We start from the raw sequence: 12,342 nt of genomic DNA on the forward strand, positions 1-12,342 counted from the left end.
AAGAAATCGTTCACCGTGCTAACGCATGTAATCATTCGGCATCTCGGAACTAAGCAACGTCAATCCGAACGCTCGTGTACCGTATTCACGTTGAAAGAGTTAAGGATTTTTATTAGTGATCCATCATTCTCGAGAGACACTCTTCTTTTGACGGTGGTGTACAAGTTTCAATTTCCACCAGCGGGTAATTTGGTTCGACATTTCGTTCGGCAGCCTTCGGGCGACCTTTCGTGGATTTACGAGCGCTCGTGGTGTTCACCAAGGGCCGTACGGTTCCTCGATGCACCGCGTCGACAGAAGGTGGAATAAATATCGTACGAGAGACGACTGAAAAACGAAATGACCGTGGTCTGCGTTAATTGTCACGGTAGGATGCATCGGGTCGCCATTTTTGTGGCGGCGCAACAGAGGCGTAATAACTGCTGGAATTCATGGTAATGGCGATAATGCGTGCCTGGAACGATGGGACCCGCAGGGTCTGAAACAAGGAGGAGGGCGGCTGCGTCGAACCGGGCCCCGGAACAGAGGTGGGGCACCCTGCCACGCTACGGAAAGTTATGTACCTATGCATGTTTCGGTCGGGTACGTGCGAATCTCGCAGTCCTCCAGGGGAGAGCGGGCTTTCTGATTGGGCGAATTCTTTCGACCAAATGTACAGCACGGCCTCCGTCGAAAACCTCTTTCAATCAGTTTCATTTCAATTTTAAGTGCTGCTCGAGCACTGGTCGATAAAATTTTGATGGTCCCTCGGACCGCTCGGTTCGTTTACATCCTAGCCCTAATGCTTTTGACATCCGATTTCAATCGATCGTTGTGCTTGATGTAACCGAATGCCATATCAACAGTGAACTTGTTCCAGTAGCCTCGAACATTGTTTGTAAACTGGAATCGCGTTCTTGCGCTTCTCACTCGTTTTATGATCAAAGAAAGCTTCGCATTTCTGTCGCATCGCAGCTTTTCGATCAAATTTTCTAAGGTAACCAAAGCGTTAGGGAAAGAAAATGTGATTGTAAATGCGACCGCCGAAGGGAGAGTCATATAGGAGTGGTCGCGTCGACCCTCTGATTGGTCGAAACGCCTCAACCGGATGTGGAGGTCGGGCCAAGCGAGGGCGAACTCTTGAATTATCCGTCTTAATTTGTCCGTCACGAGAATTAGCGCGAGTCGAATGCGAGGGTTGGGCTGTGGAGGAGGGAGGGAGAGAGGAGGAACCGTGTGAGAGTTTTACAGGCACGAACGCGCGTCGGGCCTCCCATGGTGAACCCAACCGCCGACCTTTCACCCCGTGGACCCCATACGCTGAAAGACGCGTACACCTTGCGTGTTCGTTTCCCTTTGGCGTCTCGACCAGTTTCGTTCTATCGATTATGACATCGTCAACGGCTTCGGGCTACACGTGACGTTAATGTTCCACGCCGTCGTTATACGTGGTTGGCCGCACGAAGGTACTCCGTAATTGCACATTTTTTTTGGTCACCCCCGAAACTTTATGAACACCCAGATGGTCAACACTTCCATGGTTATTTAATATTTACTTTCGAGGAGCGCATGCATATCCCAACGCTCTATTATCCAACATTAAATCCTAATAGGCTGACTCGAGATGCTCACCTCGTTTGCTGCTAATAGCAGTTCGGTTTGTAACCGCATTGCGATTGTATCCTCTGCTGCATAACCATTGACTGCGAAGGTCTCGTTGTAATAAAATCGCTTCGCCCTTTTTTTGGGTACAAAAAAAAAAAGAACAGAAAAGAACCACGCTCGCGTTGCTACGCTGGAACACCGATAATAGCCGTCATTTCCTTAGTCGTTGTGTATCGTTGCATCGTGTAATAAATGGTCGCAAAAATGCGTGAGAGTATGCTGCTGGCCCGGCCCATCGTCCTCGACGAAAATTCCTCAAACACGCCAACAACGGAGCAAAGCTTTTCGCTTGAAGTGTTCTAAAGTATACTGGAAAAGCTGTTTGCCCGGCCAACACGCCACAAATGCGCTCGAGTATGTACGGAAGGAATAACGCGCTCCTTAAATATTGCTACCAACAACCCACTTCCCAACCCTTTTCGAGAGAGGTCTGGTTGAAGTGCTGACAAGGACGAACGGAGCCTGAAAGGGATACAAGAAACCTCGTCTTGCAAATATTCGTCGTCGAAGAAAAATATCCAAGGAAACGTTTTCGATTCGACCCGATCAAGGAGATGATGTTTAATTTCTTCCAGCAAACGGATTCGTGCCGTGTCTGCGGTGAGGGGGAGTTTACGAGAAAAGGGAATCGAAGGTGACAGTAGCGCTTACCGAGAGTGCCGTCGAGAGAAAAAGAATGCCTGTCGTTCCTCCACGCCCACGAGCACAAATCACAGGTGGTAAGTCCGTCGGTGGTAACACCCTCCTCTGGTAAATAAGGCGGTCTAGGCGGCGGTGGAACGAAGCTCCCGATCACAGCCCAAAGTGAATCGACGTCGTTTCCGACGCCTGTATAATACAACAGTTCCTCCTCGGCCACACCGGCGAACCAGTCCATGTCGTTCACGCTGGGATGAACCGTGTTCGTGCTTGGCGTGCTCGTGCTGGCGACCGTCACCTGCAAAGTATAGATATACACTGCTATAAGACGATGATCATGACGAAACGCTCGCGAGAAAAAGATATCCATTTGCAGTGCAATCGAACGAATCTTTCGAGTATACATTATTACCTCTCCCTCTGTCTCTCTGTTTGTCTGTCTGCCTGTCTGTCCGTCTGTCTCTCTCTCTCTCTCCCTTTCTCTCTCTCTCTCTCTCTCTCTCTCTCTCTCTCTCTCTCTCTCTCACCCTCTGAAACCATTCAGGAAGTAGTCATTATTTCCGAACGTATATAAGCCACGAAAGAACGACTCTGTTTTACCAAGGTGGATCACGCGAGCAGTTCCGGATAAACACGGATAATGAAGCTGTGATGGAAACATTACTTTTCGAAATTGGAGGAGGTATATACGTACATCTGTCCGGGAAGGTGGAGAGCGGGAGATCGCGGTGAACAATCTGATGATCCACTTCCGTTCGTGTTTCGCGAAACACCGGTGCAAATAGCAGGTAAAATGTGTATCGTTCGGCTGGTCGATTCGTTCTCCGAAACAATCGGGACGAGGGAGAAAGAAGAACAGTTTGCAGAGAACTCTTGGTTGTCCCTAACCCCTACGACAAACAGAGAAAACAGTGCGGGTGGTCGCAAACAAATCTTCATCCTTTCGTCTCGAGTCTCGTCCGGTTCGAAGGTTTTACGCGACGGATAAACAGTGACAAAGCGTTCGTGCGTTCATCATCGACCGAATAACTTGGGCTTAGATGCATTCCGTGTAATTGGGGCAGCGTACAAAGGAATGGTGATAGTGCACGATCCGAAATATTATATGCGTTCCATCGTTCGAATGCCTATCGATGGATCGTAATCGTGGGGGGATACGAGGCAACTTCTTTTTATTGATTCGTTTAAGGATAAAGATTGAATAGATCGGGTATTTAAAAATCATTATCAAGGCGTATACTTTAACATAAAACTCACTGTGTTCGAAAGCTATTGTACATTATCGAGACACAGGGTTGCCTCTAGTGAAAGACGAAAGTTAGATGTGCAAGCGGCCATATTATCTGGAAGCTGGATTTTATTTCAATCGGTAGGATACGCAAGTTGACGCGCATTATGGGACAATATCGTGCAGATGATTATAGCGCAGTCTCTTCTCAATTAATGCAACGAATGGAGATCGACAATCTTCCGATCGAGCGAAAAGCGGGCACGCTTTAGTTAGTATTATCAGGACTAGCGGATTATATGGCACAAGACCGTGGCCGCCCCGAGCCACGAATTTCACGCACGATTTCCCTCGAGTCGAAGAAATACCAGTCTCGATGCTATATACTTCTTTCATCGACGAGGAATTAAAAGGAGCATATTTATATTCGTCACAGCCCGTGTGCGCGTCCCAGCTAGAGATAATTGTCTATGATCATAGCAAGGAATGATCGACGCAACGAAGAACCGGGATTAATCTCGAGTAAATCGTGGCAGTAATTTCAAATAACCCGCCTCGTTTTACTTTCGTGCGGATCTAAGGGTTGCTAAATTAATCCAAAACGGTTAGAAATTTCACGTTCGATCGTGTCGTGTCATTACTCCGAACCTCCGACGATTCGTCGACGATGTCTTGCCACAAAGAGGCGAGATTCAACCACGAACTCGAACAACTCAAAGGGGATTACATTTTGCGCGTGTTTTAATTAAACGAATCGTATCATATGGTGGATCGCGTCAATTTTTGTTCCCGGCTTTCACGCGGTTTCCCTATAAAAAAAAAAAAAGTAACAGGCAACGGATCGGGGCATCCCGGAGTGTCCCATGGGCCGGGGTGCTTTTGTGCCGGACGAAGGGGGTCCATGACCGTGATTATGGATGGGCCTCACCGTCGATGGAGCCCCGCGGCCCTCGCACAATGGGACGTATCGATCGGCTTAATTACCGTGATATCGGCGTAATTAAAGCCCCGTTGTGTCAAGACCCTTCTCTCAAAGGCGTCGACGGAACCCGTGACTGGACCCCTGGCATCAGGATTTCATCTCCCTCCTCCGATGCACTCGCTGTTCACGATCTTTTTCTCTCCTCACCGTTCGGCTGAGAAAAGCCTGAGAGACTCGCTCTGTCACTTCCTCGCGCGCCTCGGCAACGCTTTGTTAATAAGCCATTATACTCACGGTGACGCGTCTCCGACGAATCGCCGCGTATTCCACGCTTCGGGCGCTTTCAATCACGCCTCGTTCGAAAAACGCGACCCTCGGAGCGCACGGCCCCGAGACTTGCCCAGTGGATAAATTCCTGTGGAATTTTGATCGCGCTGCGCCGCACGCTGAGAATATTACTTTGAAGATTGCAGTATAATATATGAATCTGAATAATATATCCCTTCCCTGTGGTTCACGTAAATTGCGCTCATAGCCATTTAAAATAATTTTATTGGATACGTGCACAGCGTATAGAAGTATTGCACTTCTGAATTTCATCACATCAGCGAACCCTTTTTACTCTGGCGTTATGGTTCAGGAATATTTTATTCTTTCCTCGGTTGAAACAGCTTTAGAGCACATGTATCTGTATAGCATTGCCAGAGGAAAATTTTAATTTACGCCATGTATACGTCGGAAAGAAATAATCGAACATCTGTGTCTGCCATTTGATCAGATCGGTATATGTACGTTTTGAAAAATTTCTCGTATTCCTGTTCGTATTTGTTCGAAAGCGCATAGTTCGCATCGCGTTTATGTATTCCAAGGAACGTGTGTTTTTACGTAAGGCAGTTCACTCAATTAATTAAACCGGAAAATCAGGCGAGATTAATGTGAGCAAGAACAAATCGTCTAACCAAATCGTGCAAGGTTCTCCAGAAGCTTGACGGGGACAGTCTGAACTCGGTGAGTGAACGTAACCTATCTTCCGTTGTGTGCACAGTTACAAGTTAACAAATCGGAACGGAACGAGGCTAGAATACGATCCCTGTCACTGAACGGTCAATTAACTCGTTCGGAGAAAGGTCTTGCGGGATAGGTTTGATTGATTTGCGATCCTTAGCTATCACCGTAACGAGCCGACGAGTGTTGGAAGTGTTGCAGCCACGAGCTTCTCTCGTGGCTCCTCCATTCTCCGTCCTCGGTTTCCTCGTTACGTTTTCGAACGAAACGTATCGTTATAATTACGAGGTGTTGGCGTTTACGAGCCTGGAGATGATGCGCCTCGTGCCTGTTAACCTCAACATTCTTTTCAGAGGATCATTCGTTCGGAACGCGTACCGGCAACCACTCGCTAAGAGATTCGTTAGCCTCTCGCCTTAGGGACGGGTGGCGCGATCGTCGTTGATGTTAGTCCATTATGACTTTGTAATCGTTGCCCCAACCGTGTGCGTCGGTATGGTCGAAAATTGTTATTGTTACCGAGCCGAAAGCTGGAACTGGAAATTTTCCGGTGTGACAAAGGTTTCATCCTTCCATGTCGTAAAACAAACACGCCCTAGAAAAAGATACGGTCCCTCCCCTTCCTTGTGGGACAAAGGGAATGACTCCCTCGTAAAATTGGAACGATCCTTTCTCAGTGTCGACGGAGCGCGTCGCTCTACCCGTACCCTTCCACGGGACCATTAGCCCCCCACCTGGAACGGAACCGCACGAATTCCTTCGATCTCGGTTCTCGAATCCATCTTAGAGAATTACACGGTGGAATTCGCGCCCTCTTACCTGAGCCCTCGTTGATCCCTGTGTTTCGTCGGGTGCCGCGCTGTCCATTTGCAATTCTGACACACTTCGCGGCGCTGCTATAGAGCCGATCGTCCCTGTACCGAGCTGTTGGACGAAGTCCTGGTGGAATCCGTCCGCAGTTTGAACGAGGAAGGTGCCGCGAGTGGCGGTAGCGTTGGAATACCAAACGATTCCCGGAAACCGCGTCTACCTTACCCCCTTTCTGTCTCGCAGCCGGTCCTTCCTCCTCTTCAATTTCGTCCTGCTCGTGTACGCGTTCGTTCGTTCTATTGTTCCTTCGTCCTTGTCGTCGTCGTCGTCGTCGTCGTCACCGTCACCGTCACCGTCACCGTCACCGTCACCGTCACCGTCACCGTCACCGTCGTCGTCGTCACCGTCACCGTCACCGTCGTCGTCTTCGTCGTTGTCGAAGGAACGCCTTTGCCCATTCCTTCAAGTTTTCGGACACGATGCAGAATGAGAAAAGAAGAAAGAGAGTAGGGCTGGTCTCTCTTTGTGGCCTAAGTTTAAGGAGTCGTTAAGAATGGGTTCGAGGGCTACGGCCGTATATAACAGATAATTGACAGCCGTTCTCGAGGCCGCCGTTTACTTTGCATGGACATTGAATCCACGCGGTAACGCCGGACGGAATGGACGAGAGCGGACGGATGGACGAAACGAGACGAGAGGAGCGTCGACGTGGTGCCACGAAATTCACGAGGGAGACCGACCGTAGATACGTGGCGATGCCGTTAAGGGAACCAACGGATGAATCGGGAAGGCGCGGCGTAAAGGCATGCTCACGGTCGGGCCGACCTCGTAAATTCTTCAATTCCGATGTTCGGAAGGGCGCAAACGCGATCGTGACATGTCACTCCTCCTCCTTCTCCTCCTCCCGTAGCCACGAGCACCGATTTGGTTTAATTGTCGGCCATTGAGAAAGCAGGCCGATATCATGATACAAAGGGTGCGTTGGCATTTTTCGTTGTTCAATTACACTTTTTAAGACGTATAAAATACTTCTGTTCACATAGACAATATTTTTAAAAATGAGACATTAGATACATTAGCAAAAACAATTTGTTTAAAAATTAAAGAATATTTAGGTGAAATAAGAGTATCTTGAGTTGGAATTAATATCGAAGATCGTAGAAGGATTTTATCTTGAATTATAAATTTTTTTGTTTATTTAACGAACGAAAGGGTAGACTAAATATACATTGAAACCGATAACTTCCGAGAGACAAATTAACGAAAATCACAAATCAATTATTTTGAGTAAAAATGACACGATTATCTTCCAATGCCAATGTATTCACCCAACGAAACCGCTTATGCGCGCGTCGAAGTCTCCAGCATTGAAATCTCTTTCGGCGCACGGATTGACATGTCGTTTCGTTGCTTCGAAATTGAGATCAATATGTTTTATTCAGGAATACCTACGCTATTAGCTTTCATCTATATTTCTAAATTATTCGAGGACCAGTCGCACGATATAGTGTGTACATCACTACTCTTTATCCGAGATTATACGCGTCGGTCCAGTAACGCGTGCAAAATCCTAAAAACAGGATTTAAGCGATACAAAAAAGATGATTGTTGAACAGGCGTGTATCGTGATATTACTCCGGAGGACCTGTTCCGTTGCCGCGTATAACCATACGACGTAATGACAATGTACAGTTGCACGAATGACAAGTAGAGCGGTCGCGATGCCCGTGAAAGTGTGCTGTTCATCGACGAATTACATAGCAAATTACGGTCTCCCGCTGGTTCGCTGCGCGCGACCCCACGCGTGCCCTGACGCCACGCAACTCCCTCGCGTTATGAAGGGTGTTGATGAAGTCTTTCGTGTGCGTTTCAACCGGCTGTCTTTTTCCTCCTCCAGCCGCGTTTTTCACCGCGTTACCACCGAGGTAATTTGCGTAGCAGAGAAATTTTTTTCACCGGCACCTCGTTCTCGGCTCGCGTGCGTGGCATATTGGCTGCTCGAGAGGAAAAAAGTTCGCGAGAAATTCCGTGTGACTTTAATCACGCGGCTCGCACCTATTCGCGGAACGGAAGGTTGGCCTTTTTACACGGAATTTGGAGAAAGTGTATAAATTCTGGGACGCGCGGGTTATCTTGCCACGTATTTTAAAATGCAGGTAAACACGAAGGGAAAGAAAGGGGAAAATAAATGAGCGGGAACGGAGGGACACGCGATCCACCGAAATATGCATTTCATTTTGTTGTTTGTGGACTCGACGATATATTAGCGAGATTGGTATCGGCCAGAAGCGATGGGAACGATTCAGCGAAAGAAGGTTGCCCGATGTGGACCAAAGTGACTTGTCAAAAGATCCTCGGACGTTCTCTCTTTTCTCTTTGAGAATCAGGTAATCGATCACCTGTTATCAGGTAAGGACTTTTCTGTTTCCTTCGGTATCTTGGGTTTCTTATTTCGTTTGTACTTGTCGTTGAGCCTCTCGATCTTTCTTTCTCCGATGAATCGTGATCTTGTCAACTCGTTTGGTTTACACCGACTTGGCGAGATAAAATCCGGCTTAGCTAGTCATAATGGCATCTGCGCAAAACTCATAATATTGTGTTACATTCAAGCCCAATAGCCCTTTTAAACATATTTCGATGTTGGTTTTATTCGTAAAAAAGTCTATTGCCTTTAAATGTTGGACTGTTATCCTATGGAGGAATTTTGGTAATATCTGAGAAGAATACAAAAATGCTCAATTGATTTTAATTATCTTATTATAATATTGCTTAATGCAATAAAGATCTTTTACTTCATGAACAAGTGTGTGTAAATTATCGGCAGTATAAATTACTTTTTTAGACGAAGTATATCGTATCCGGTAAAGAAATAGAATGCACTTATGCATTTATGTATTCTATACGAGGAGATTTTATTGCTCCACGAAAAAAAGACTAGCTGTGTTGCTCGATTTTCTCTAAAGTCCAATTAACCAAGTGATAACAAAGGAGCGTTCCGCTCGTAGCCAACATATATTACAACCCGTTTAATTAAGCAACGTATTACGGAGAAGAATCAAACCCGTTAACAAACTTTCGCGTAATTAGTCAGGTCGCTTTTATTGCGCCGCACGATACAAAAAGTATAAGGAAGCGGTAAGAAAGAGATTTTATCGTCGATGTTTGAAAAAAGAAAAAAAAAAAGAAAATGGCAATCAATCAATTTTTACGATAACGTATCATCGTTAATTAGTAAACTTTGGTGTAAATTTCCCATTACTACGTTAATTATGTTTTCGGTAAAAAAATGCCCGTTCCTTTCGTATTGGGAGGCCCTATCCACTCCCTGTACGACGCATCTCGAAAAGCAATCGAAGCTCGTTAATAAATTTCCCCGGTAACGAGTCCAGTCGCTTTATCAACGTCCGCGAAAAAACGGGAAACGATCAATTTCTTAAGAAACACGGACAACCAGCCGAGAAGGGGAATTAGCTAACGCGCGATCGGCTACATCGTCCTTGTTTCGTCTCTCTTCGATCGACATCATCATCCTCGTCTTCGTCCACATCGCGTCGTAGTCAAACTTGATGAACGTACTATAGCCAGTTCCGCCGCGGTCGATCTATGAACGATCGAGCGAAACAGGACGAAGAAGTGGACGGAGGTACGGGAAGGGGCGGACAATGAAGAAGACGAAGAATAATAGGGACGAGGAAAGGATGAGTGCAGCGTATAGTAACCTCCGTGACTACTTTGTCCGTCTGTATACGTTGAATCATCCGGTCGGTTTCCTTTCACGAGTCGATGGCAGCCGTTCCCGCATCAAGGCCTGTGGTCTCCTCCGAGCAGGCATAATGACTCAATCCACGATCCACCTTGCCCCCACCCTCTCCGCTGAACCACCAGGAAAGATCCTCCTTTCTCTTTCTATCTCGCGTATATTTGTACAGCTCTTTCTCTACTTCGTGTGCCCCTGAGACTTCGAGAAGCAAAACTACTCCCCCCCCCCCCTCCCCCCCCCCAACCGTAAAGGCTGCGGTTTCTCTCGTCACCGTCTCGCTCTGAACACGCTACCGTTGTCTCCGTCATCGGTACACTTCTCTCGTTATCCTTAGACCCCCTTCGTTTCCTACTATCGGGCATCGAAGTTTCGTTACGATTTCGTTCGATTCGCTCGCCGCTCGCGTGATGCGCGGTTGTTCGTAACGCCCGGCGACCCCTCCTGTGATTACGGCTCATAAGCTTCCTTCGACCGGTCGCAATGACGAGAGTAAACTAGGCGACGAGACACGAACGTTCACGAATCCGTCGGAACGAATCAAGCGTAAGGTCGGTGGCTGATTACCTGACGAACCGTATCGTCGCCGCGAGCCGGGGAGAAAATCAGAGATTACCGGCTGTTAGTGTACCGGGTAACTTTTCGAACGTTTTCTGTTTCGTGACTAGGAAGACAATTTTTACGGCTTTGGAACAACATGGTATGGGAACACTTTCACGGTATCGTGTAAAACCGAGTTCCTTCCGCGAAGATTTCGCAGTTGTTCATTTATCGGCTACGATGGGGAGATTCTGGGACTCGATGGAGGATATTGGACTGGGTTCAAGGGAAATTTCGTCGGGATTCCATCGGATTTTTTATACCGGCTACCATAGATTAGGCGGTACAAAATGCATCGTTCGGTGGAAGCTTGTACGTATCACGCGCAGTTTCAGCCGCGGAATTTATTGCCAGGAAATGCAATGATCCAGCGACCCGTGGTGAGGAATCCGAATGGCGATTACCATACGGCACCATGGACGTCGGTTATTCAACGGTTGAACGCTGGAACTGCCACCATCCCATGAACGCAACGTAAAATAAGAACCACCACCCAGTCGTCAAAGTAATACCCGACGGTCGAGCATGTCTGGCGAGGTTTCTCCTAAGACAGGAAAACTAATGCGCCCACGAGTTTAAAGACGTTATTCGCCTGTATCGAATGCCACCAGGAGCCATCCCCGGCTTACGGATAGCGCTTTCTACGATTTCTGCAAGCTGACCTTGAGGTTCAAAGTATTCCTGTAAATCTTATTTAATGATTTCGAGTATCGCTACGAAAATACGCTTATCCCTTTTTGCCTCTAACATTTCCTTATTTCTTTGTTTTAAATGGTTACTTTCCTTCGATAGAGATTCATTTGGATATCTTTTTTTCGTGTCGGAGCAACGCTGTTGCGATCAGTGATCAGTTACTCATTTTTACATAGTAGCGTTCAAACCTGTAGGCTCCTAAAAAATATTTGTAGGTCTTTTCAAAAGCGTGAAGGATATAGTGTGAGGGTTAAGCGATCACAATGATCGCCTAATCGAGCGTAAGATATCGAAGTATCGCTAAAGCAAGGAATAGCACCGCTGGTCGACGTTGACAGTAGAGCAGCTTCGAATGATTCGGCACTTCTGTCAATGGAGAGAACGTAGCTTCGAACCGGTCCGCTCTGGTATTTTCTGGCGGATGTTCTACTCGAGTTGATTATCTGAACTTATCCACGTCTTGTCCAGTTACGCTCATTTTCACTGAACGTATCGATCTGGAGATTCTTGTTCATTGCTACCGAACTTAATAGATATGTAATCGGTACAATAATAGATATACCGAGCAATGTCATATAGGCTCTTCTTCGGTTAAGAAAATAGATCGTTTTTACTATATGGCCTCTTACTAACGAATAGATTTTTAAGAGACAGTCAGGCATCTCTGTTGGTGTCCATATTAAATAGATTTTAAGAATAATTCAGCCAAGAGTACAAGAAAAGTTTCTTAAATCGAATCTGAATTGAACCATCGTTGGAATAAGTGAACGTCTCGCCCACAACTATGCAACCGAAACTCACCCTCGATAAGAATATTTAATGTTCGAATTCGTTCGTTTCGCATTCATCAATTACTAACCATCGAACTTTTATATCTCGTTGCCAATGGACGCCACTGTCCTCCCTCGAATTCCACCAGCGGGAATCTCGTGGCGATCCTCACTGCGGAGGCTCTTAATCGGCCGGCAACAGTCGAAGATGGATCAATTACTGCGGCGGTACGTTCGGTAGAAGCCGACCGCTAAACGACATCCGCATCTCGTA

General features: G+C 46.9%; 1 protein-coding gene across 1 annotated transcript in view; it reads right to left on the reverse strand.

Moving 5' to 3' along the window:
• LOC143429840 (uncharacterized) overlaps positions 1–12,342 on the reverse strand; it is a 68,062-nt gene that overhangs the window by 24,605 nt on the left and 31,115 nt on the right. Inside the window, exon 2 of the mRNA XM_076905652.1 lies at positions 2,296–2,581. Within this exon, the coding sequence (XP_076761767.1) occupies positions 2,296–2,581 (286 nt within the window). The remainder of the gene's footprint in view (positions 1–2,295; positions 2,582–12,342) is intronic.

This window comes from Xylocopa sonorina, chromosome 12, assembly GCF_050948175.1.
Source record: "Xylocopa sonorina isolate GNS202 chromosome 12, iyXylSono1_principal, whole genome shotgun sequence".
Classification (NCBI taxonomy): Eukaryota; Metazoa; Arthropoda; class Insecta; order Hymenoptera; family Apidae; genus Xylocopa; species Xylocopa sonorina.